The sequence below is a fragment of the Spea bombifrons genome, chromosome 8, assembly GCF_027358695.1.
Source record: "Spea bombifrons isolate aSpeBom1 chromosome 8, aSpeBom1.2.pri, whole genome shotgun sequence".
Taxonomy (NCBI): Eukaryota; Metazoa; Chordata; class Amphibia; order Anura; family Pelobatidae; genus Spea; species Spea bombifrons.
The window spans coordinates 1,434,286-1,459,326 of record NC_071094.1 but is presented as its reverse complement, the minus strand read 5'-3'; the positions used below and the strand labels follow the sequence as shown (position 1 = coordinate 1,459,326).

General features: G+C 47.9%; 1 protein-coding gene across 2 annotated transcripts in view; it reads left to right on the top strand.

Annotated features, from left to right (window-relative positions):
- The window catches only part of ABCA2 (ATP binding cassette subfamily A member 2), a 28,788-nt gene extending 5,296 nt beyond the window's left edge, over window positions 1–23,492 (top strand). The window contains exons 2-49 of one of the 2 annotated variants that reach the window (XM_053473454.1): window positions 853–946; window positions 4,900–5,011; window positions 5,627–5,790; window positions 5,995–6,116; window positions 6,494–6,601; window positions 6,815–6,994; window positions 7,072–7,290; window positions 7,536–7,867; window positions 8,131–8,290; window positions 8,780–8,908; window positions 9,114–9,281; window positions 9,694–9,790; window positions 10,088–10,261; window positions 10,496–10,598; window positions 10,785–10,899; window positions 10,991–11,181; window positions 11,414–11,564; window positions 11,705–11,909; window positions 12,144–12,308; window positions 12,424–12,604; window positions 12,705–12,917; window positions 13,215–13,411; window positions 13,495–13,665; window positions 13,820–13,992; window positions 14,086–14,206; window positions 14,479–14,760; window positions 14,932–15,141; window positions 15,330–15,432; window positions 15,980–16,305; window positions 16,508–16,721; window positions 16,869–16,974; window positions 17,105–17,216; window positions 17,295–17,355; window positions 17,583–17,757; window positions 18,162–18,277; window positions 18,382–18,529; window positions 18,772–18,895; window positions 19,171–19,303; window positions 19,800–19,920; window positions 20,125–20,303; window positions 20,503–20,644; window positions 21,021–21,155; window positions 21,299–21,402; window positions 21,571–21,663; window positions 21,740–21,842; window positions 21,926–22,063; window positions 22,256–22,462; window positions 23,342–23,492. In XM_053473454.1, coding sequence (XP_053329429.1) covers window positions 853–946; window positions 4,900–5,011; window positions 5,627–5,790; window positions 5,995–6,116; window positions 6,494–6,601; window positions 6,815–6,994; window positions 7,072–7,290; window positions 7,536–7,867; window positions 8,131–8,290; window positions 8,780–8,908; window positions 9,114–9,281; window positions 9,694–9,790; window positions 10,088–10,261; window positions 10,496–10,598; window positions 10,785–10,899; window positions 10,991–11,181; window positions 11,414–11,564; window positions 11,705–11,909; window positions 12,144–12,308; window positions 12,424–12,604; window positions 12,705–12,917; window positions 13,215–13,411; window positions 13,495–13,665; window positions 13,820–13,992; window positions 14,086–14,206; window positions 14,479–14,760; window positions 14,932–15,141; window positions 15,330–15,432; window positions 15,980–16,305; window positions 16,508–16,721; window positions 16,869–16,974; window positions 17,105–17,216; window positions 17,295–17,355; window positions 17,583–17,757; window positions 18,162–18,277; window positions 18,382–18,529; window positions 18,772–18,895; window positions 19,171–19,303; window positions 19,800–19,920; window positions 20,125–20,303; window positions 20,503–20,644; window positions 21,021–21,155; window positions 21,299–21,402; window positions 21,571–21,663; window positions 21,740–21,842; window positions 21,926–22,063; window positions 22,256–22,462; window positions 23,342–23,377 — 7,413 coding nt within the window. In that variant the 3' untranslated portion in view covers window positions 23,378–23,492. Of the gene's footprint in view, window positions 1–852; window positions 947–4,899; window positions 5,012–5,626; window positions 5,791–5,994; window positions 6,117–6,493; window positions 6,602–6,814; window positions 6,995–7,071; window positions 7,291–7,535; window positions 7,868–8,130; window positions 8,291–8,779; window positions 8,909–9,113; window positions 9,282–9,693; window positions 9,791–10,087; window positions 10,262–10,495; window positions 10,599–10,784; window positions 10,900–10,990; window positions 11,182–11,413; window positions 11,565–11,704; window positions 11,910–12,143; window positions 12,309–12,423; window positions 12,605–12,704; window positions 12,918–13,214; window positions 13,412–13,494; window positions 13,666–13,819; window positions 13,993–14,085; window positions 14,207–14,478; window positions 14,761–14,931; window positions 15,142–15,329; window positions 15,433–15,979; window positions 16,306–16,504; window positions 16,722–16,868; window positions 16,975–17,104; window positions 17,217–17,294; window positions 17,356–17,582; window positions 17,758–18,161; window positions 18,278–18,381; window positions 18,530–18,771; window positions 18,896–19,170; window positions 19,304–19,799; window positions 19,921–20,124; window positions 20,304–20,502; window positions 20,645–21,020; window positions 21,156–21,298; window positions 21,403–21,570; window positions 21,664–21,739; window positions 21,843–21,925; window positions 22,064–22,255; window positions 22,463–23,341 lie in introns of both variants that reach the window. The other variant, XM_053473453.1, reaches the window with a different exon arrangement.
- The last annotated feature ends 1,549 nt before the right edge of the window (window positions 23,493–25,041 follow it).

Below are 25,041 nucleotides of genomic sequence, written 5' to 3'. Positions count from 1 at the left end.
GTTCCATATAATATTGTTTTGGCCACCAGGGCCGCTTGCCGCTAGGTCGGTCTTCCACCCGTTCCATAGGCCCTCCATTTTCTGCCGGCCGACACGTTCTCTGCCGCAGTGGAAAGAGTGATTGATGAGGATTTTGCCTTTTTCCTCCCCACCCCGTCATGGCGTTTGATCCGTCATCTTATCAATCACTCTGCGTTCACCCTGATTAATCTCGGGGGGCTTGTGCGGATTTCACCGTTTAATGATTAGTCTAATGAACCTTTATTGATTGTTTGGGACGGGGATCCCAGCGCATCGCGGACCCATCGTGGATTTATTTACACGCCGATCCCTGTCCGCGCGCGCAGATGGATCTAGTAGGGATCCGTGAGCCAAGGGGCAAGACAAACGGATTGCCCCAGAAACAGCCACTGGCGGGGGGCAACGCTACCCTTTCACTCATTAACTGCTACTACGGAAAGCGTACCTGACTACGATTAGAAATAGATTGCAAGCTCTTATGGGCAGACCTGAGCAACCAAAACAGAATAAATGTTCAGCTAAAATAGATCTATTTGTAAGCAGCGGCCTGTAATTAGTGTCATTAGTGTGCAATAAATTGGCTTCAAATTATATATTAATAAAAATACGATATTTTTTTTTTAGTTTAAAATTCATGTTTTATACACGGATTTCTCTGATAGAATTTGCTGAAATTATCTTTTTGTATTTTATTTCGCACTTAAGTTTTTATTATTAATAAATAATAATATTTAGAACTGAATAGATGTTTTGTTCTGCTTGTGGTTGCGTTTATTTCGATACATTTCGATACGTTAGAACTGTGATTATGATGTCATCTGTTTTTTCCAGTGGGTGCTGGCGTTTGAAATCTTCATCCCCCTCGTCCTGTTCTTCATCCTCCTTGGCCTGCGGCAGAAGAAGCCGACGATTCATGTGAAGGAAGGTAAGCGCTGTGCAAACCGTCAATATGTTATTAGAGAGATTTTAGCATCATGGATGACATCACATAATAAGATCGGCCCCATCCGGCCCCCGCCTAGTCGCCCATTCCTCCTGCTGTAACGACTCAAACCTTAATCAGTCGTTGGTCTCGTCTTAGATTCAGGAGCCGTATGTCTATCCCATGCATGTTTAATCCCCTCGCTGTATTACCCTCTACCACCTCTGCTGGGAGGCTGTTCCACTTATCTACCACTCTCCCGGTAGCCTAAAAAACTCACTTGCCAATCCGGGACATTCTAGGCATACGCCGTGCCCTGGGTAGAGATGAATGTGCTTGACATGTCTTAAGTAATCCTGTTTTCATGGCTGGAGGTTGGTGACCCAGAAAGCCGCTTCATTTAATCTCTCCGTCCAATAAATAAAGAATATCTCTTCCCGGCGTCCATGCGCGGGGTTAATAGTTTGTTACAGTGTAGCAAAGAACAAACGTATTGATCTATCGATCAGCTTTCTGCGCGCAGGGAATTTCTATAATGCGATTAAATGTCACGTCGCCCCCCCCCCCGCAGAAAACCATACATTAATCAACAGCAAAAAAAAAATAGAGGTGAATGAATGAAGTTTATGGCTTTTAATAAATCGAGCTGTCATGGAACTCGCTGTACGGGGGGGGTTCAAGGGTACAAATCCTAAATAATAATAATAATAATAATAATAATAATGTAAAAGGTTACAAAGAAACAGCCAATCAGGGGAAGGCATGCTGGAAAATGGAAAAAATAGCCATATTTTTAAAATACTTTTTTATATATATATATATATATATAAAAATGTATTTATTTATTTATTTATTTTTTTCCTTAGGTAGTTTCTTAAAATAAAAAATCATAAAAATGGTATGAAGTAAATGCTGGCGTTCTGTATCCGTCGGTTACGTTTAAGATGATAGAATCTGGAAATCCCCGCAGCTTTTTCTGTGTCATTATTCAACGTTCCGCCGCAGCTCGGTCTTTCTAATTATTATAATACAGTTTACGGAATCTCAGATAAAGTAAAACGATTTCTGGCCGATGCGAGAAACGCGTTGCCCAATTTTATTTTGATTATCTGCAGTAATTTTGAAAAAAAAAAAAAAAAGGCAATTTAATCAGATAATTGATTTAAAAAAAAAAAAAAAAAAAAAAAAAAAAAAAAAGCTGCGTGTTCCTTCCTGGCTGTCCGAGCTGATTATATAAATATATAACCATAATATCTTCAACCATTGCTACTTTACAAATCTGATCCCCCCCCCCCCGGCACCGCTTTAAAATAAAAATAAAAATGTTTAAAAAAAGGATGACCTCACTATTAACCCTTTAAGTGCCCTGGCGGGTTTCCTTCACTTAAAATTTTTAATTTAGAAATGGCTTTTTTTCTGTATTATTCTACATCAGGCATTAGTCTGTATATTATTTTTTTTGGGGGGGTGTTAAATATTTTACTGTCCTTTTTTTGTTAGATTTTTTTTCTTTTTTTTTCAGTTACTGAGCTGTAATTTGTATGCATTTAAAGGTCTCCAGTATTGACATTTATGAGACTGAATGATTTCGATTGGCGGCCGGTGCTGCGGCTTCCGTATTTTATTTGGTTGTCACCCTTAAGTGATGAATAAACCGATCTATTTTTAAAGATGTTTTGTTGCGTTTTTGGACAGAACGATAAATAATATTTTGCTAAAAACACAGGAATAAAAAGCATTGCCCAGAACAAACCGATGTTTAAAGCACTCCTGTTGGTCACATGACCATATCCTCACAGCCAATAGGAATCCTTTTAAGAATTATAAACCTGATGACTTTTAGTGAATTTAACTCTTTTATAACTAAATGGCTGATTAGAAACAAGTTCCTTATTCATAATTTTGCCGGAAATATTTAATTGTCATGTGACACAAAAGCAGGGGGGGGCTTCTTAATACTGTGTTGTTTTAAGTGATTAACCCTTTCATGGAAAGAATGAAAAGACAGATCTGTGAAGGTTTATTTGCGTAACATTACAAGAGAGCGCAAATCATATTTTGTTTAAGTGGAACAGCAGCTTTAAATCTCATTCTACCTCCCCGAGGAATAACATTTAGGAGAAGTAAACGTTTAATTTATTGTGGGTTTTTTTTTAATATTAACCAATTTCTCGTTTTCCCGTGTTTACGCCGTGTTCATGTTGTCATTGAACGTCAATGTTTGTGAATATTTGTTTATTTTCATTTTATTTTCTTCCCGATTTCTTCAAACGCGTTGTTCTTTTCGTTCCTCATCTCCATTGCCCGACTCCACATCGCATGCTGCAGTTTGTAAGTTGTAAAGCGGTTTCTTCTCGTGGTCTGGGCCCAGCAAAGCTTTTCCGGGATGGTGTCGCCATAACCCCCCCCCCCCCCGTAGACCTGCTTTCCTTCTGCTTTCTCTCGTCTCCGTGTTAAGTAGACCTTGTGATCTGTAAGAGAAGACAGGAAAGCAAATGACATCACTAGATCCATAGACCAACAATTTATTTACAGGGGGGGCCCTGTGTCCCGGGGCCCCCATTCAATGCTTGCTCATTTTTTTAATAATTTTTACAGAATTCCCCTTTAGAGTATTAAACAAAGTACTTTTTTTTTCATTTTTATTTTTTTCAAAATATTTTGCTAAAATCTATCAGCTGGCCTGCAGGTCCCCATTGCTGATGGTCATGTGACATTTGGCCGACGCCCACTGCTTGTAAACCTCACTGCGCTGATTGCTTTATGGCAGAGCGAAGTCTTTTGTTAAATTTCCTCTTTTCTTTATCCCCTTTAACTAAATTTCGATTTGAAATTCATTGAAGCCCGCCCTCCCAGCCCCCCCCTACTCGCTTGCCTGATCACAATGTTTAGCTGGCATGGAAGCAATAAGATTTCTTTCCCCCCAATAACAACGGCGAAGTTTTTCCTTTTCTGGACATGTGAAAAAAAAATTGTCCTTCTTAACAGACATGAGATAAGTTGGGGCGACCTGGTAATCAGAATGCTAGATCAGCCAGGGCTGCGCATGGAGAGAGCGGCTCAGGTGGAGGACCGTAGGAGTCTTAGTTTATCAAAGGAAGAGGGTTGCAGCGCAGGAGTGTGGGTTATATGTAAGGTTAAAAATTGGATGCAAGAAATAAATCACTGCCTCAGATAATTAAATTTTTTTTTACTGCTTAGAGGCGAGGAGATGCAAGGTTAAAAAAAAAAAACAAACAAATAGGGCCCCTTTTTGACTGAATTTTTCCAAATGAAGTTATAGCCTTAATTCATCGTCTGTCGGAAATGATTGAGTGGACGCCACGGTCTGTGAGCCCTCGTTAATTCAGCGAAGGGTTAACCGCGCCGCCGCTTTGAAGAAGGGCTTTTGAAATAATGCAATTTCTCTGTAAACGGGAGATTTCTCTTTAAAGGTAGAAGTTAATTATTATCCACGTTAAATCTGTGATATGAGTTACTTATCCCGAATCACATGTCTGATTAAGGACTTTCTGGTCTGACAGGTCCTACTTATCTGCAGATTTAACCTGTTTGTTGCTGTAGCTTCTTGTTCCCAGCTGTTCTTTGAATAAATTGGAAAATTACTAATTACTTACGCCCGAAATAATCCAAGTCGCTGTTTTTTTACCTAAACACGATACAATGTGTCCAGTTTTTCTTTCTCTTTTGATAATCATCTTCCACGTTTAAATCCTCGACCCCCTCCGTGACTTTCTGTCTCTGTACTTCCTTCTTCTTCCTCCAATCATAACTTTCAAAGTTTTCCTCCTCAATCATATCTACACGTCTTTCTTCTACTCCTGTCTTTCCTCGTTCCAGATTTGTTCCATAGATCAATCCCTCTCCTTGCGAATCTGTCCCTTGGTCCCGGTTTTCTGTTCGCATCCTGATTATTGGGCTCTGACCGCGTTTCTCCTCTCGTTCACCTTCCTCAGCTTTCTACACAGCCGCCCCGTTGACCTCGGCTGGGATTTTACCTGTTATGCAGTCTCTGTGCCCCGACGGTCAACGGGATGAGTTTGGCTTCCTGCAGTACACTAATTCCACGTGAGTAGCCATCTCTCAGTTCTCCATCCTTTGTCATTTTGTTTTAGAATAGCGAGTTTTACCCGGGTAACCCTCGCGCAGCCACAATGGTGGACATGAAATCACCAAGATCCTCAAATCCAAGAACCCCCCCCCAAAAAAATGTATTTGAAGCTTGACTTCCTTGGTCTCGTCTGCCTCTTTGTTGAATAATTAAATTCCAGCTTTTGAGGTGGTTTTGTAGCCAATAAAAATGTTACCAGATAATAAAACTTACGATAATGTATAGATCGAGGGTTGACAGCATTTCCTTTACTGATCCAAGAGGCAGACTTTAGAACGATACGTTGTAGCATATTCCTCCTCCTTAAATACATTGTCAGCTGTAGAACCTTCTCTCTAGGTAGGGAAGTTCCTTTACTGGGTCATTTCTTAGCTCCTTCTGTATATTTCTCTGTTTCTTAGTAACACTTTATCGGGCCAACGTGGATACATTATGTGATATATTATTACTGAACCTCTTGACCAGTCTAGTCCTCCTAGCTGAAGGTTCCTTGCTTGTTCCTCTCTCTCCTAAAGAAGTTCCTCTTGCTTCTTATAAATTGCGATCTGTATCGGAAGCTTCTTTCTTCCCAGTGTCACGCAGCTGTTGGAGAGGATAAACGAGGTGGTGGAGGAGAGTAACCTGTTTGACACAGACAGACCCGGGTTGGAAGAGGAGCTCGAGTCCCTCAAACATCACTTGGAGTCTCTGAGCAGTGACCCCAGTTCCCTGGAGAACCATTTCCACAGCCGGCCAGGTAACCGCGGCTCATCCGCCACTGGCCCACCCTAGCCTCACCTGTGCGCCGGGCAAATTGGCCGGAACCTCCCTGTGTTACGTTATGGAACCAATTGGCTTTATGGAATAGGATGTCCTCTAATCTGGGCAATAAATGCCACTTCCAGGGCCATCCCGGCGAAGCGTGACATTCGTATGCTTTTATGTGTAATCTCTGGCGCAGGTTTCCGTCTGGACTCCGTCGTGAGGAACAGGACGGCTTTCCGTACGTTTCTCAGCCAAAACCTCTCGCTGCCGAGTGACGTCGTGGACTTTCTGGGCAATTCTAACATCAATCCCCAGGAGGTACGGACGGAGCGCGCCGGCGAGTATTACTGCGGACAGATTACCTCAAAAGCTTAGTAAATAACAAGATATTGTTTGGCGTTCTCGTGCTTGGTATAATGTATCGGTCCTGATATAATTCATATCCGTTCCTATAGTGGAATAGCTTTGTCGGGTACGAGAATTTAAAGAGAATTTACTAAGAACCGTTCTTCTGTAATCGCTACGGAATTGTCTCTAAATGGACTCTCTGCAAATTCAAATATTGCAGAATTCTTGGACAACGCGAATAACAAAATAAGATCTATTACTGTTTCATATCTGTTGTTACAAAAATAGCACGTTTTGGAATAATATATATTTTTTTGCCCCTGCTTATGTCCCCCCCCCCCCCGCAGGTTTACCATCTGTTTTTCAGCTCTCCGTATTTATCTCCTGAAGACCTACCCGAGAGAAGTCCTTGGGAAGCCGCCACCAGCGCCGGTGAACAAATCCTCAATCTTCACGTAAGTCTATAAGATTCTACTCCTGTAGCCAAACGTCATCGCTTAACAATGGCGCCAGGAACATCGCCCCGTGTCTGAAGACCTTCCAGGATTTACTTCTTGCCATTGGTTCCTATTATCTGTCGCGGTTTTACCATCTTTAGCTCGTGGATGTTTCTTACTCTCGGTTCTCTTTGCCTTTTCTTTGTCCTCCTCATCCCTTGGTGTTTTCAGGGGAACATCCTGGGCAAATGGAAGTCGCTACGCGAAGGGCTGATTCACAAGGCTCTGAAGGATCCGTTGAAATCTAAACACGGACTGGCCCTTCGACTCCTGACGCTAGCTCTTGGCCTTGCTGTCCCCAATTCGCCGGCCGACAGCTATGACCCTCAGGCGGTGGTGAAGGAACTAGAGGTACCCTAACCTGCTAATGGTTGTTGGATCGGTCAGAAGATCGAGGGGTTGTCTTATAACGTATTCTCTTCATGCAGGATGTTCTCTTTACGCCCTCGGCCCTGGAAGCCCTGACCTGCGAAGGGAGTTTGGACGAGCTGGGAAGCGTTCTTCGGGTCTCCGAGCTGACGCGCCCTCTTCTCGCCTCCTACCAGAGCATCGTTTGCAATGGGAGCCGACAGCTGCGCATGGAGCGCTTTCAGGAGCTTGCTGAGGAGCTAAAGGACCAAGTGGATGTTTCCAAAACCGTCAGCCAAGTAGGTGACCCGGCCTTTCCCGCCGTGTTATATTCCAGTAACCGCGAGAAGGTCCACAAAGCATAATCTCCAGAGCTCCCTATTATGTACAAAAATAAGGTTGAATCACTTTTTTAAAAACTTGGTTTGGTCACCCGGAGGGCACTATATGAATTATTTTATATGCAGTTAGTAGCAGTTGAAGGAATGAAATCATGGGTCTGGAAGTTTTGTTATGACTTTGACGTTCAACTTTGATGTTCCAGCTTCGTCTGGACGAGGTGAACGCCACGGCAACTCAACGTCGGCTGCGCGTCCTGCTGGAGGACCTGCTGGAAGTTCAAAAGATCTTGAAGGACGTAGACATCCTTTCGGCTCTGGCAAAACTGCTACCCAAGGGTGCGTGCGCGAGCAAATCCCCTCCAACCCCTGGTAACGCCACCAGCTGGGGCAGCAACTCCACCGCAGGCTCCAACTTCACCGCAGATGGAGAAGAGACCAAGAATCCGGATGGAGATGCAGAAAACCCTCAGAGCCAGTTTTCAGCTTTCGTCCAGCTCTGGGCAGGACTCCAGCCCATCCTCTGCGGCATCAACCGGTAAGCATCTAGAAAGGGGTACTGGGACCAGTGACTTCTCTGGAGGGGAACAAACTGGCCAATATCTACAAACTAAACGTTGACCTGGGGACTACACGGTCTTAGACCCATGACCCAATTCTGTTTGTAGACTTGTATGGTTTTTTCCCTGCCGTCTATTGGTTTTCTAGACCATGGTCCACTCCGCAGACTTCCTCCAAGCTGTGGGTTCTCGCTATGAACTGGAGATGTTCTCCAACCCTCTGTCTGTGTCTCCCTCGTAGGACCATTGAACCAGAGGCACTCAAACAAGGGAACATGAGCTCGCTGGGATTTACAAGCAAAGAACAAAGAAACTTGGGGCTTCTTGTCCATCTCATGACCAGCAACCCCAAAATCCTCTACTCTCCAGTGGGTACCGAGGTGGACAAGGTGATCCGGAAGGTATAAATTCCTTAGGGGGAAGCAATCGGACTGTGGATGACCTCTCCTCTATGGCTTTATAATAAATTGTGGTCAGTAATGAAACTGCGTTCCTGTAAACTCCTTCATGGCGTTCTTCGCTGTCCTCCGGAGTATCGTAAACAAGTCCGCAGGTCAGATAAAAGCAAATCCATATTCCTGGCTCCCTTGACGCTGATCCTGTCCACTTCTATTATATCTTTAGTACACTAAGAACTATAGTATAAGTTCTATGTACTTAACACAATCCGATTTAATTCTTTTTTTTTTTTTTTTGGTCGCCTTTAAAAGTCCAATTTGGTTAAATTGATGTTTCAGGAATTTGTATCTAATGGATTTGCGCTCCAATAATGATAAAGGCAGGTTTGACAGACATGCTGGGTAGAGATTTCCTTTCCTGGGGATTGTTGAAACCGTGTTTCCCGACTGGTTACGTTGTATCGAGGGTACACCTTGACTCTTTTGTTGTAGGCGAATGAGACCTTTGCGTTTGTGGGGAACGTGACCCAATATGCCTGGATGTGGATGAACATTTCCACCGAGATCCGCGGTTTGCTGGAAGATGGGATCTTGCAACAGCGTATCCAGTGGTTACAGCAGGTAACGGCAGACAGTGACGCCTAAAATCCCCGCTCGGGTGGTGGTGAACTTTCATATAGAATGAGAGGCTCGGGGCGGTAAGGGTTACGACATCGCGTATGAATAGGAACAGCCTTAGAACCCAACAGTGATGGCTTCATGTGGACCCAGAGGTTAGGGTTCTGTCGCTTCCGCTCTCACGCTGTCTGATTTAACTCCACGACAGTTTACGAATGACCTTCAGAAACACCCAGAGCTGCTGAACGGCACCGACAGCGACCTCCTGCAACGGGTAATCGGCGCGAACTTCTCCATGCCAAATGCCAGCACTTTGCTGCAGCAGCTAGACACCATCGACAATGCGGCCTGCGGGTGGACACAGTTCATGTCCAAGGTGAGGGCAACTTACGTCCGGAACGTGTGCAAACGAGTCCTCTATTTGCCCCAAAGGATACTCCTCATTTTAGGATATTGAGTACCAAATATATCCCGGCTATAACCATAGTGTGCATACGATGTAACTGAGCTGATGAGTATCATAAGGCAGAACCAAAGTGTATTGTTTTCATGAGGAAGTGGAGTGGGCGGAACCAAAGTAAGCAAGATGGCTTCCTACATGTCAGGATTCCCAACTAATAAAAGGAGAAAATATATCTCTCTCAAATAAACACTGGAAAATGTGGCATTAAAAAATTGTAAGGAAAATGTAGTTGTTAAAATTAATTTCCATTTCAATTTTTTTATGTGTAGTTTTTAGTTGGGGGTCTTCTGTAAATAAGTTCATTTTGTCTTCCTCTCTCCATAAGGTGAGCGTGGACATTTTTAAAGGCTTTCCGAACGAGGACAGTATTGTGAACTACACCCTGAATCAGGCTTATCATGATAACGTCACGGTGTTTGCAAGTGAGTGACTCACGGGTCTGTGAAAAGCAGGGGAAAATCGCGTGTTAATATTATCAGTTCTTAATTACCGTAATTTGTAATTAATCGTCAGGAAGTCATATGATGATCATTAACATAAACTTGTTTAAACATTTAATGGTGTCAGTGCCTGGGGGATGGCGATTCATATTGTGTTCTTCTCATTGATTTTATTCATGTTGCATCTAAGACACAGGAAGTGAAATGTGCATCAATAATCTACTTCCCCCTTCTACTGAAAAATAGTAATTCATTCTCCATTTTTCTCGCGTTGCCCAGGTGTCATCTTCCAGACTCGGCCAGACGGCTCGCTTCCCCCTCACGTCATGTACAAGATAAGACAAAACTCCAGCTTCACAGAAAAAACCAACGAAATCCGCCGGGCATATTGGCGTCCCGGGCCAAACACCGGCGGGCGCTTTTATTTCCTGTACGGCTTCGTGTGGATACAAGGTCATTATCGTATATATTAAAGAGAGGTTAAATGCCTGGATGACCTCCCTTTGTGTTTTTTACCATATTTTAGGAAAGAGAATATTGGATACATTTTCTATTTCCATGAATGGATTGTAATTTTATCCCTGTGTCCCCGCGCATGTTTCACGCATGTCTTCAGACTTGTCACACAATCTATAGGCTTCCTTCTAACCTTTGAACCCTCAACATTTCTTGGTCGACTTTTTGCAGACATGATGGATCGAGCCATCATCAATAACTTCGTGGGACACGATGTTGTGGAACCGGGGAACTACGTGCAGATGTTTCCATACCCCTGTTACACACGTGATGAGTAGGTACCATCGTTGGTGGTCTTGATGTGGTCCATGACCTTGAACCCAGTAGAACTTGGTAGACGCATAGCAAGCCAACCCTTTATATGTGATTTCACGTTAGTACTTGGGTTATCAACAATGTTAATGCAATTGTAAACAATGGCTGCGAAGTGCGTGATCACGTTGTCTCCGTGCCCCTCCAGCTTTCTGTTTGTGATCGAACATATGATGCCACTGTGCATGGTCATCTCCTGGGTATATTCTGTGGCCATGATGATCCAGCATATTGTGGCGGAGAAGGAGCATCGTCTGAAAGAGGTAATATGACCAAGAATCTAGTCCCAGACATGTGTAAACCCCATTTCCCTCCTGAGATGGGGAACTTCATCTCCTCTCTTGCTGTGCCCAGGTGATGAAGATGATGGGTCTGAATAATGCAGTACACTGGGTGGCGTGGTTCATCACGGGGTTCGTCCAGCTTTCCATCTCCGTCACGGCCCTGACCGGCATTCTGAAGTATGGCCAGGTCCTCATGCACAGCAATGTCTTTATAATCTGGCTCTTCCTCTCCATCTACGCAGTGGCGACCATCATGTTCTGGTGAGTGCAAGGAGGTGATGACCGGGAGGGAGTAGGTATGTAACAGGGAGGGATATATGGATCGTTTCATCGCATGGGGACATGTATCTATGAAAAAGAATGACCCAGTGCGGTTGTACAACTACCCAACAAAGGGTAACAATGTGAAGAATGAGTGGAACACAAGGAAAGAGGGGAAAGAAATAACTTCACACAAGGTTCTTGTGTCGGTTTGTCTCCTGCCCCCTTGCAGTTTCCTGGTCTCGGTGCTATACTCCAAAGCCAAACTGGCTTCTGCGTGTGGTGGCATCATCTATTTCCTGAGCTACGTGCCGTACATGTATGTAGCCATCAGGGAAGAGGTGGCCCATGACAAAATCACAGCCTTCGAAAAGTGCATCGCTGTAAGTAACATCCAGAATCCCCACAGACCTAAAAGTAGAAGAGACCTTATTGGAAGTTCCATCAGGAATTATTGATACATTTTAGAGCATTTTATTTGGTCAATGTACCAAAAAATGGGGTTTCTACTCTTTCCATACAGTCCCTCATGTCTACTACAGCCTTCGGCCTTGGCTCCAAGTACTTTGCCCTGTACGAGGTGGCCGGGGTCGGGATTCAGTGGCATACGTTTAGCCAGTCACCGGTGGAAGGAGATGACTTTAACCTCATGCTGTCCATGATGATGTTGATCATCGATGCGGTTGTGTATGGAGTCCTGACCTGGTATATTGAGGCTGTTCACCCAGGTATGATACACGGGATTCTTCCAGTATCCCAAGAGATCTTGAATACTAATGATTGATAAATTTGGCTCAGGGCTTGTATATAGTGGTAAAAAAGAAACCTTACTATCTAATTCAATGTGAAAATGTCCCCTCATTAATTATTGTCTCATAGTTTGTCTTGAGAGGTGTAGTTGACCTTCAGACATGAAATATTGGCCTGACTCGTGTATACTTTGGCTCCATGTTGTGTTACAGGCATGTATGGCCTCCCACGTCCCTGGTACTTCCCTTTCCAGAGATCGTACTGGCTTGGAAATGGTCGTATTGAGTCATGGGAATGGTCGTGGCCCTGGTCACGGCCACCTAGGTTAAGCATCATGGAAGAAGACCAAGCCTGCGCCATGGAGACCCACCGTATGGGTGAGTGCTGAAAAAACCATAGTGGGCTAAAGACAATCAGTCACATAGTGGGCTACAGACATGCCTCAATCACAGGCTAGGTTTACGCGACCCAATGATCCATTTGGCTTTTCAGAGGAGACTCGAGGCATCGAAGAGGAACCCAATCACCTACCGCTGGTTGTCTGCATAGACAAACTGACCAAAATCTACAAGACTGGCATGAAGCTGGCTCTGAACAAACTGAGCCTCAATCTTCACGAAAACCAGGTGGTTTCTTTTTTGGGACATAACGGAGCTGGCAAAACCACCACCATGTAAGTAGAAGGCAGCTTCAACCCTTCGCTCGCTGTACTAATGAAAACCATGGAGTGTCTGCGAGGCGGCCTTACATTTTTGTCTCCTTCACATAAATAGGTCCATCCTGACCGGCCTCTTTCCCCCGACCTCGGGCTCGGCAACCATTTATGGGCACGATATCCGCACGGAGATGAACGAGATCCGGAAAAGTTTGGGGATGTGTCCTCAGCACAATGTGCTCTTCGACAAGCTGACGGTGGAGGAACACCTGTGGTTGTACTCCCGCCTGAAAGGAATGGCTGAAGAGGAGATCCGCAAGGAGATGGACAAGTACGTAGTGAGAGCAGGGACAGCCGGTACTGCATGGATTGGGTCTGTTGGTTATAGGAGTTGTAGTCCAAGTTTGGTTAGGACCTCCACAAATTGTCATCCGTGGTCTGTAACATGGTTCTAGAACCTTTCCGACTCAATATCTAGAAGTTGGGTTCCTCGCTGTTCTTTAAATTAGCAATACATTGGAGTACTTTTATGGAGTATTTTTTTTTGTTTTTTGGGGGGAATGTACGGGTTAAATGACAGACCGGTTAAAAAAGACATTAAGTGACACGCATATTTTTACTTTTACAGAATGATCGAGGACTTGGAGCTGTCCAACAAGCGCCACTCTTTAGTCCAAACCCTGTCTGGCGGCATGAAAAGGAAACTGTCCGTAGCGATTGCTTTCGTCGGAGGCTCGAAGGCCGTTATCCTGGACGAGCCGACGGCCGGAGTCGATCCTTACGCGAGGAGAGCTATATGGGACCTTATCCTAAAATACAAGCAAGGTACGGCATACGTTGGGCATTGTGTCACATCGTGTCCTTTACGTGACGAGTGCTGATTGACCCGATTGCCTTATGACTTCCAGGCCGGACAATCCTCCTTTCCACGCATCACATGGACGAGGCCGACCTCCTCGGAGACCGAATCGCCATCATTTCCCACGGGAAGCTGAAGTGCTGCGGGTCTCCGCTGTTTCTGAAGAGCACGTACGGAGACGGGTACAAACTGACCGTGGTGAAAAAACAGAGAGGCCCAGGTTTGTTGTTTTTCACCAAACATGAAATCTAGAACGTATAGATAAGTCTAGAACATATAGATAAGTCTTGAGTCTCACTCTAGAATCCTTTTACATTTTTCAATGCACTCGCTCGCTCTGGTTACTTTGCCCCTGGGTCTTTCTCTCTCTTTAGATGCTGGAAACACCCCCGGCTCCAACGTCAGCCCCTGCTCCGAGCCCAGAGTCTCCCAGTTTATTAAGAAATACGTGGCCTCGTGTCTGCTGGTTTCCGACACAAACACGGAGTTGTCGTACATTCTTCCCAGCGAGTCCGTCAGAAAGGGATGCTTCGAGCGTCTGTTCCAGGTACCCACCTTGAACTTTTCTGTAGGAGGGCAGGAATTTGGGTCTAAATGCTAATTTTGACTCTTGTTTGACTTCATTTTTTTGGTTTGAAAGCATTTGGAGCAGAGCCTGAGTGATCTACAACTGACCAGCTTTGGACTGATGGACACCACCTTGGAAGAGGTTTTCCTTAAGGTCTCAGAAGAAGACCAGTCTCTTGAGAACAGCGACGCAGGTAGAGATCTGAGGGATTTATCAAGAAGATAAGACTCTTCCCATTTGGACTTGCTTGTTCCAATGATGTTTGTGGCACAGCTCTTCCATTTTTGTTTGCTTAGTGGGTGAACCTTCGTCGTTGGCATTGACCTCTCTCCATAAACCTCAGCCGCAGACGTCTGTTAAGACAATGGAATTCGGTTCCCATATACAAGAGAGGACCACCTCTCTCTACCCCGCTTACCTCCTTCTACCCTACGCCCTTACAGCCTGTTCTGCTTTATCTTCCAGACGTGAAGGAGTCCAAGAAAGACTCCCTGAGACCTCTAATCCAGCCCGAGACGGGAGAAGAGTCCACACCGGGCGCCGACTCGCTAGACAAGCCAGATGTGGAACTCAACAACTTTGCGTCAGGAAACCGGCTTGGCCACTCGCCAAGCTCCCTGCGTTCCGGCTCGTCATCCTCTGTCGGCTCTATACGGGGGGAAGAAGGTGGAGCGTACGCCGAGTTCTACGGGGACTACTCTCCTCTGTTTGATAACCCTCAGGACACTGAGAACCTGAGTTTACACGGTGAGCGATCTTCCGTGTTTAGGATTGAGTATGAGTGAGTGTTCAGTTTCTGGTAGCGTGAGTTTCCGGTGGTTCCTCTGCTTGGTATATGGTGTAGCGCCACTGAATTCCCCCAGAGACCTCCTAGAAGAGAGGCCTGATTAACGGCTTAGCCGTGTTTTCCACTCTCAGATACGGAGACGGAGGAGATGGAGCTGCTGGACGGGCAGGGAAGCTACAAGCTGGAGGGATCGTGGCTGAAACTGCGCCAGTTCCACGGACTGATCGTGAAACGCTTCCACTGCGCCAAGAGGAACACCAAAGGGCTCTTCTCGCAAATCCTGCTCCCAGCATTCTTTGTCTGCGTCGCGATGACGGTGGCGCTGTCCGTGCCGGAAATCGGTAAGTGCGCTTATCCATTTATCCAATGGCTCTAGAGCAGGAGGAGAACCAGAGTATAACCAGAGCAGATACTCGATATAAAAAAACACGGTAAATCGTGAAACGCGACGGTGGAAAAATATGTAACGCCATCAGTTCATAAAGCGGTAAAAAGAATCTAACGGTTACAATTTGTTTCCTTCCGCCAGGAGACCTCCCTCCGCTGATTCTCTCCCCATCTCAGTATCACAACTACACTCAACCCCGCGGGAACTTTGTGCCGTACGCCAACGAGGAACGTCGGGAATACATGTAAGTATGAAGTGTAACATAATGAGCCCAATCACTTCGAATCCTCCATCCTTGTCGAGGTCAGAATGTTTGCTGGGTATGAGGGGATCGCAGGGTTCTACAGCCCTAAAAGCCCCGATAATGTGTATAGAAACAGCAGGGAAACGGCTTTATAAATGCACCGTCTGGGTATATATTTTGGTTGCTGATTTAATTGGAAACGCTATCACCTGTCTGACTCTGAATGAGCCGGATTAATAATAACGGCTCTACCCGTGAGCTCTGCAATAAACCTGAGCTTCTTCCCATAAGGAGACTTACGTGCAGCCGTTCATAACACAACTCGTTCTCTGCAGAGCAACAGCGTCTTGGCCAATTTATTAAGAAGCCATTTATTACGAGCCAGTTTAAAGCAGATAATCGTCTGAGAAAGGTTTATGGAGACGACTGCGATCTCTAGAACCAAAACAACAAGCAGCGGGATGTCTGGTCTCAGTATGGGGGTGAAATCCCCAACTTCACTGCCCTTACTGCACACAGTGTGACTTCTCTCTAATTCCCGTGGCAGGATCAAGCAATCTCCGGATGCTGGACCGCAAGCTCTTGTGAAAACCTTTTACATGCCGTCGGGAATCGGAGCCACCTGTGTCCTGAAGACGGCGTTTAACAGCACTTTGGACCAGCTGGTGCAGTCCCTAAACCTCAACAGCAACGAGTCCAAGATGCTGGCGGCCCAGTTCTTCGACGCCATGTGCGTGGATTCTTTCACCCAGGGCTTGCCCCTCTCTAACTTCGTGCCGCCTCCGCCATCCCCGGCCCCTTCCGATTACCCGCCGGACGAGGACTTCTCCCACTTCTGGAATTCCACCACCTACCCACCAACCCCCGTCCAAGGTAATGAAAAGCTGCTCAACTCCTGCTTTACCGGACGAGAAGAGCCAACAAACCCTTATAGTTTGTCCTCCGGCTTTGTTTAACTTTTAAGAGCAAATTATTCTTTTTAGCACCGACGTACGTGGGGTCATTTGTTGTCCTCCAGGATCTGTAGAAGGACCTTAGTAATGCATATCTCCACGGTTCTCCACTCTTTCAGCAGAAGCCATCACCACCACCCCATCGGTGCCACGTCGGATCCACGAGCCTGTGAGGTGCACCTGCTCCATGCAAGGAACTGGCTTTTCCTGCCCCAGCGGGGTCGGTGGTCACCCCCCGCAGATGAAGGTGGTGACAGGAGATATTATGGTGGACATTACCGGCCGTAACGTGTCCGAGTACCTGCTGTACACGTCGGACCGTTTCCGGCTTCACAGGTGACCTCTAGAAACGCGTCAGGGTTTTACATGGAGAGGGAGGTTGGAAATATCTAACCACCTGCGTTATCGTCTGACCTACCCAGTAAAAAATAAAAGCGGTTTATGTAGACATATCGTGGAATAATGTCCGGCTTTCACTCCCAGGTATGGAGCGCTAACCTTTGGAAATATACAAAAAAGCATCCCAGCATCCTTTGGGGTTAAGGCTCCCCCCATGCTGAGGAAGATTGCGGTCAGACACACTGCGCAGGTAAGTGCCTCTTTATATCTACTACCTTCTATTTTATGGGGGGGGGGGTTAACCCAAAGCTGGACACTTTTAGCCACAAAGAATTCCTCTTTCTTCTTTTCCATTTCATGGCAATCGTTCTTTTTCTAAGGCTTTCTACAACAACAAAGGTTATCACAGCATGCCGACCTACCTCAACGCGCTGAATAACGCCATCCTCCGAGCCAACCTGAAAAAGAGTCGGGGGAACCCGGCAGCCTACGGTGGGTTTGGCATCTTGGAAGGGTTTCCAGAAGGTATGAGCGTAGAGGGGTCACCTAAACCTTCCTCCTCTCTTCTAGGCATCACAGTCACCAACCACCCAATGAACAAGACCAGCGCTAGCCTGTCCCTGGACTACCTGTAAGTAGCCAAACCCTTTGATGACCTTTTAATAACCACCATTCCATTATATCGGGAGACCGGCCATGACGCACGCTTGTGGTAATGGAGCCGCTTGGTCCAGTGCTGACCCCACTCGAAACACACTCACCGTTGCCCCTTTGTAGCCTCCCAGATCCTGGCTTGGGGTAATCTGCTTGTCCATTGTGCCAATGGGTGATTTCAGGGACAAATATTCCCCTCCGCAGCTTGCAAGGCACAGATGTGGTGATTGCCATATTCATCATCGTGGCGATGTCCTTCGTCCCCGCCAGTTTCGTGGTGTTCCTGGTGGCGGAGAAATCCACCAAAGCCAAGCACCTCCAGTTTGTCAGCGGCTGCAATCCCGTTATCTACTGGCTGGCCAATTACGTGTGGGATATGGTAAGCTGGTTATTGCCCCAGGATATATTTCCATCGCATGCCACCCGGCTGTACCGGTCCCTCCAACCACGCTGTCACGTCATGTTGGTTGTGATACCTTGGGAAGGGAGCTACGCGGATCCCTACGTCAGACGTAGGAGATGGGATGGGTTTGGTTCTCATGTTTTTGGGTAATGCTTTGGAGCGGCCCCTTGATTAATCTGGGGGCCGGCTATCTGACAGCAGCGCCAGAAACTTCTCATTAGAGAACGGCCGAATGTATCAAGGTACGGAATCTTATTGATACTTTGGCATTTGCCTGTTACATCTTTGATACAGGAAAGTGTCGGGGCAGTTAGGATCCGGGGCAGGAACTGTAAAACTGCCCCTTTGCCCTGGCTTTATTTTTTTATATTGATTTTCAGTTGAATTACCTGGTTCCGGCGACCTGCTGCATCATTATCCTCTTCGTGTTCGATCTCCCTGCGTACACGTCCCCGACCAACTTCCCGGCCGTCCTGTCGCTCTTCCTGCTGTACGGGTGAGTAACGGGCGTGGGGGGCATGTGTTTGACGAATGCCATTGGGCAGCCCGTTAAAGCGTGTTGGCTGGCAGCCATTACTCTGACTGTTTTTCCCTCCCCAGCTGGTCCATCACTCCTATTATGTATCCGGCTTCTTTCTGGTTCGAGGTACCGAGTACGGCCTACGTCTTCCTCATCGTCATCAATCTGTTCATTGGGATAACGGCCACCGTGGCTACGTTCCTACTGCAGCTGTTTGAACACGACAAGGTGCGTGATTAACGCCTCAAAACGGTGGTGGATCTTTGTCTTCAGACTCCGTGCCGTAAGACTTAAGGAACGTAGACGCTTCTTGGGGGAAGCCTTGGAATGAATCACCTGGTGGGCATAATAATGAGCTGTTCTCCATCGCTGTCGGCCGTTTATGAGACAGACGGGGGCAGACTTCTTCTTTCTGTCATTTTGGTGAATGTGTTAAACGTTGGTGTTGTCTTTGTCGCTTGGCCGCGTAGGACCTGAAGTTGGTGAACAGTTACTTGAAGAGCTGCTTCCTCATCTTCCCCAACTACAACCTGGGACACGGACTCATGGAGATGGCCTACAACGAGTACATCAACGAATACTACGCCAAGATCGGTAAGGACCCCCCGGCTCGGCGAGGGGCATGTTGTATATGGTCTGCCCTCTGCTGGCGGCGCGGGGTATGACGGCGGCCGGAGAGGCATGATGGATGCTGTCCGCGAGAAGCTGGTCCTGATTGGGGTCTTAAGAGATTTCATTATTACTAAAGCCACAGAACCGGGTCCGCCACGGTGGCCATTCCGCTCTGATGATGGCTTCCACGGGCCACGTCTTTCTTGCCGCCTCTAATCATGATTCCACTCGCTAACGCTGTGACTTTCCCTCATTAGGTCAGTTCGATAAGATGAAATCTCCGTTTGAGTGGGACATTGTTACACGTGGCCTGGTTGCTATGGCGATAGAAGGATTTGTGGGATTCTTCATCACTATTATGTGTCAATACAACTTCTTGCGCAAGCCACAGTGAGTATCCGTTATTGCTGGGAATTTTTTGATGAATAACCAGGGGATGATTTTATGGCTCTGATGGTTGATCTTTTTATGAAGCCCCATCTGCTTTCTCCACTTTCTGTAATAACGCTGAACCCGCCGGCCATTTTGAATTCTCTTATGATTATTGGCGAATCTTTGAATTATCCATCGACTGATTGGATGAAGCTAAACACAAATATTAATAATAATAATAGAATCTTAATATGATTGGTTAATGATAATCGGCTATGTATTTTGATTTGGCTGACCTGTTCTAACGTGGAACGTTCTCTTGATGGATCTGTCGTAGTGACTGAACGTGTTGGTCTGGAACTCATACTGGTTTAGTGTTTAATTCTAGAGGAACTTCACAGAAGCTCCATAAACTCGCCAGCTACTTGGTTACATTGGGGTTTCATGGACTGAGGGAACCTCGGACGGGAGGGTCCTGTGTTGTGGCCCAAAATGTGTCCCTCCTCTCTTCCAGGCGTCTCCCGATTTCCAACAAGCCCATTGAGGATGACGACATCGATGTCGCAAACGAGAGGCAAAGAGTGTTGAGGGGGGGAGCGGATAATGACATGTTAAAGATTGATAATCTAACCAAGGTAATGCGGTCCGGACGCCTCATCGCCCCAATTCTTCATAACAAACCAGCTCCTCATCCAGCCGCTGACCAAGCTCTCCGCTCCTCCCTGCGCGGTGCCCGGCATCTCATTTGTCGGCCGGTGTTGCGTTTGGCCAATTTCTCACCGGTGTCTTCTCCACGCCGTCCTCTTCTAGCTTAATGACTTCCGATCGTTTCTCGTCAGGTTTACAAATCCCGTAAGATGGGGCGCATTCTGGCCGTGGACCGCCTGTGTTTGGGAGTTCGGCCCGGCGAGTGCTTCGGACTCCTCGGCGTGAACGGCGCCGGCAAAACGGCCACCTTTAAAATGCTGACCGGCGACGAGAGCACCACGGGGGGAGAGGCGTTCATCAACGGGCACAGGTAACGGCACCCAATTCCATGTACCTTACACTCATTAACGGATACGCGGAGTGCAGGTTTCCATAGGCTTCCGAGTCATGGTGGTCTCGCTGGGAAAGGTGGGATTGATTCCTTTAAGGCCAGAGGAAAATGAATCCATCTGCTGGATATGAGTGGCTGCTCACCTCACACTCATGCTCACGCTTACATCTTTTAACAGCATCTTGAAGGATCTTCTTCAGGTCCAACAAAGCATTGGCTACTGCCCTCAGTTTGACGCTTTGTTTGATGAACTCACGGCCCAGGAGCACCTGGAGCTGTACACGCGGCTTCGGGGGATCCCCTGGAAGGACGAGGAGAGGGTGAGGATGCGGGGCTGAGACCCATTCGTACGATAGCGGCGATCAAAATTATTGTAAGGACTCCGTGCCAAGTATTTTGGGTTCCCCGTCTCGCATTTTTCATTAATTTTAAATAGATTTGGTAACGTAGGAATATTAAGGGGGGTCCATGCTTAACCAAAGGTGTTATGATGCTTAACCAAAGGTTGGAGAAGTCAACCGGATATCTTCTCGTTGTAAATACAGCAACGTAACGTCGCTTCTCCGAGCTCTAGCCCTATAAACGCGTACGGTATGACCCGGTGAGCATACTGGGCCTTGTAGTCCCGGAGCGACCCGTTGGACCCCCCCCAGCTTGCGGCCTGGAAGCTCCCACTCACTATCGTTCCCCTGCTAGGTGGTGAAATGGGCGCTGGAGAAACTCGAACTCAGCAAATACGCCGATAAACCGGCCGGAACCTACAGCGGCGGCAACAAAAGGAAGCTGTCGACCGCCATCGCGCTGATCGGCTACCCATCTTTTATCTTCCTGGTGAGATGTTACTGTAGCAACCGGATGATCCATATATGGGGAATTGTCCAAAACATGGCTTCTCTACCAAAATGGAGCAAAATATTTAGTCTTCCCGAGTCTTCCCTCTTAACAGCGTCTTTTTTTTTTTTCTGCCCCTACAGGATGAACCCACCACGGGGATGGACCCCAAAGCGCGTCGCTTTCTCTGGAACTTAATTCTTGACATTATTAAGACCGGGCGCTCCGTCGTGCTGACGTCGCACAGGTGGGCATCTAGAAAAGGCGTTAGTCATATCTGCCCCGTGGTTAAAACCGGCGCCGTCCGATTTACCGGGGGGGGGGTTGGGGCGGCTGCCGACTTTTGCCTTTATTCTAGCTGAGATATTGTGGAGCGAAATGCGTCGGTTCTAATCTTTGTCTCTTTTGCCCCCAGCATGGAGGAGTGCGAAGCGCTGTGCACCAGGCTGGTCATTATGGTGAACGGACGTTTTAAATGCTTGGGAAGCACCCAGCATCTGAAAAACCGGTGAGAATATAAAAAAAAGCCCCCCCCGGAGAGAATCGTGTTATTCCTGTCACGCTTTAACCTATTTGCCCCGCAGGTTTGGCGATGGGTACATGATCACCGTCCGGACCAAATCCAGCGCGAACGTTAAGGAGGTCGTGCGGTTCTTCAACAGAAACTTCCCAGAAGCTGTACTCAAAGTGAGTATGAGACGGAGCCGGCGGCTCGATTCCTGCCGGTCGAGTCCCTCGAAGCTGATGCGTTTACCCCCCCCCTTTTCCAGGAGAGACACCACACCAAGGTTCAGTACCAGCTGAAGTCAGACCAGGTGTCCTTGGCCCAGGTCTTCAGTAAAATGGAGCAGGTCTTGGACGTTCTAGGGATCGAGGATTATTCCGTCAGTCAGACCACCTTGGACAACGTGAGTAGCGAGGAAGACCGCAAAGGGTCATGGAGACGTCTGTCGTCTTCTTCTGGACCAAGTTCTTCTGTCTGAGCGAAGGCGTCTCTAGCCTGAGGCTTTCTGGAGAGCACGGCGGGCGATAATGGCTGCCGTCGCGGCCTTCCCTGTCCCGGCTGGTAATCGGCCTCTTTTCTACTCCCCCCCCGCCAGGTGTTTGTAAACTTTGCCAAGAAGCAGAGTGATAACCTGGAGCAGCAGGAGGGGCTCCCGAGCTGCGCCGCGCCGTCCCCGTTGGAGAGGGTTCTGAATCTCTTCCGACCCCGCGCCAGGCCGACCGAGCTCCGAGCCCTCGTCGTGGAGGAGCCCGAGGACCTGGAAACAGACGATGAGGGTCTGATCAGCTTCGAAGAGGAAAGGGTAAGAGTTTCACCGAAAGATAGGTGAAGTCTTTGCCCCGACGAGGGCGCTTACCCCCTGATACACCCTTACCGGGCGCTTACCCCCTGATACACCCTTACCGGGCGCTTACCCCCTGACACACCCTTACCGGGCGCTTACCCCCTGACACACCCTTACCCCCTGATACACCCTTACCGGGCGCTTACCCCCCGATACACCCTTACCCCCTGATACACCCTTACCGGGCGCTTACCCCCTGATACACCCTTACCGGGCGCTTACCCCCTGACACACCCTTACCGGGCGCTTACCCCCTGACACACCCTTACCGGGCGCTTACCCCCTGACACACCCTTACCGGGCGCTTACCCCCTGATACACCCTTACCAGGCGCTTACCCCCTGACACACCCTTACCAGGCACTTACCCCCTGATACACCCTTACCCCCTGATACACCCTTACCGGGCACTTACCCTCTGATACACCCTTACCAGGCCCTTACCCCCTGATACACCCTTACCGGGCACTTACCCCCTGATACACCCTTACCCCCTGATACACCCTTACCCCCCCGATACACCCTTACCCCCCGATACACCCTTACCGGGCGCTTACCCCCCGATACACCCTTACCGGGCGCTTAACCCCCGATACACCCTTACCGGGCGCTTACTCCCCGATACACCCTTACCGGGCGCTTACCCCCCCGATACACCCTTACCGGGCACTTACCCCCTGATACACCCTTACCGGGCGCTTACCCCCCGATACACCCTTACCGGTGTTGGTCACAGCTGTGTCGGAGGTCGCCGGCCTGGAGAAAGTCAGTCTTGATAAATAGTTTATAATATGGTGGCGTCTCGCCGCTTCTCACACGCTTTGCTTTGCACATCCAGGCTCAGTTGGCTTTCAACACGGACACTCTCTGCTGAGACTTTCCCTCGCGCTCTCGGGTGCAGGTCGGCTCCCGGCTCGTTCCGCTCCATGAACTTTGGTCTCCCAGCCGTGCCGAGCTCCTGAGCGTTGTCCACGTTTGCCCCATCGAGGAGCCTGGGGTGGGGTGGGGGGGGTCAACAACGCAGGCAGGACGGACTGAAGCTCCAACGCGCCTGCAGTCTGCAGCGTGATCATGTAAGGTTCCTTGCGGCAGGAGCCGCGCTCTGAGTCCATAATCCAGCTTTCTGCACTTAAAAGGGACACCTGGAACCGAACCGAGGGCCGGCAGCGGAGTTCTCTGGTAACTGCCTTCCTGCCCCAGAATTCCGGACCCTGCTGCAGACCGTCGATTGGCTGGTGCTAAACTGACGACCGGACCTACCTGTCGCTGTGTTACCAATGGGTCCTTGGTTTGTGGGGAGCGGAGAGAGCGCATGTCACGGACTCCTCTCCCGTCTCCCCCTGCGCGGCTCTCCGCCGACGATTACCCGCTCCTCTGTCTGTAGACTTTTTCCTCCCCGTTATCCGCGCCGCCCCCCGTCTCTGTGTGATATGACGTGCCATCCAATGTTTAACGCATCAGGCGGAGGGTCCGCCGAACCAGCATTTAACCCTTACGGGCATTTTAGGATCTGCACTGCCAAAAAATGGGAATTGTGTGTAAAAAATGCTTTATTTTGTGTTTTTATTTTTCTTTCTGATATTGCAAATGAAATGAGCAAAAAAAATGCACTTTAACTCCAGCCGGGGTCCGCGTTTCATTTCCAGGGACGTCTCACGATGGCTTCCAACTCCCATTACTTTTACTTGAGCGCAGGTGGTTAGGCCCTTTGATCAAGCAGGGGCACCTAAGACTAAGCAGCTCGCTTTAATAATATCCCTAAAACCTTAATCAGTCGTTGGTCTCGTCTTCAGGAGCCGTATGTCTATCCCATGCATGTTTAATACCCTCACTGTATTACCCTCTACCACCTCTGCTGGGAGGCTGTTCCACTTATCTACCCTCTAATCTGACTCTATAGAGCCTTTTTTTAAGGAGTTCCCGTTCTGAGAACAATGAGAATTCTCAACAGAAACTCTGTGTCACGACTTCCACTTAGTATCATTTAGCGATCAGCCCTGCAAATTGCCCTCAATGGGGTATCGGGAGGGGGGGATCTATTCCTACTGTTCCGAGTGTCTCCGGGGAGGAATAATGGAGCCGGTGCTTTAAATATTTTAAGCAGAGAATTCCGTCTCTCGTAAAAAAGAGCAGTGAGACGGCCGATAAAAGGAAAAAAAAAACCCGTCTCTCCCATAAACGCAGGGACTGGAAACCGGTTCAAAAAGAAAGGCTGAGACTGGTCTCTGTGCTGTCTGCTCGGGGAGGGTCCTGGGGACATGGAACCAACAACCGGCAGAGGCGGCAGACAGAAGAACTTCCAAATTCCAGACCCAGTTAAAATATAAGAGGAGGGAAAACGGAGGCGCCACGTTAGTCGCAGGGGCCGAATCCCCCCCCCCCCCACTGGGGTAATAAAATAATAATAATCTAATGTACTTTAATAGAAGTAGTCTGTCCTGGCGGAGGCGTCCCAGGGTGGGGTGTGCACGGAATGCTGGTGTAAGCGCGTGCGGGGATTGGCGGGACGAGGCAGGAATGCGGTTGGTGCGGACCGGC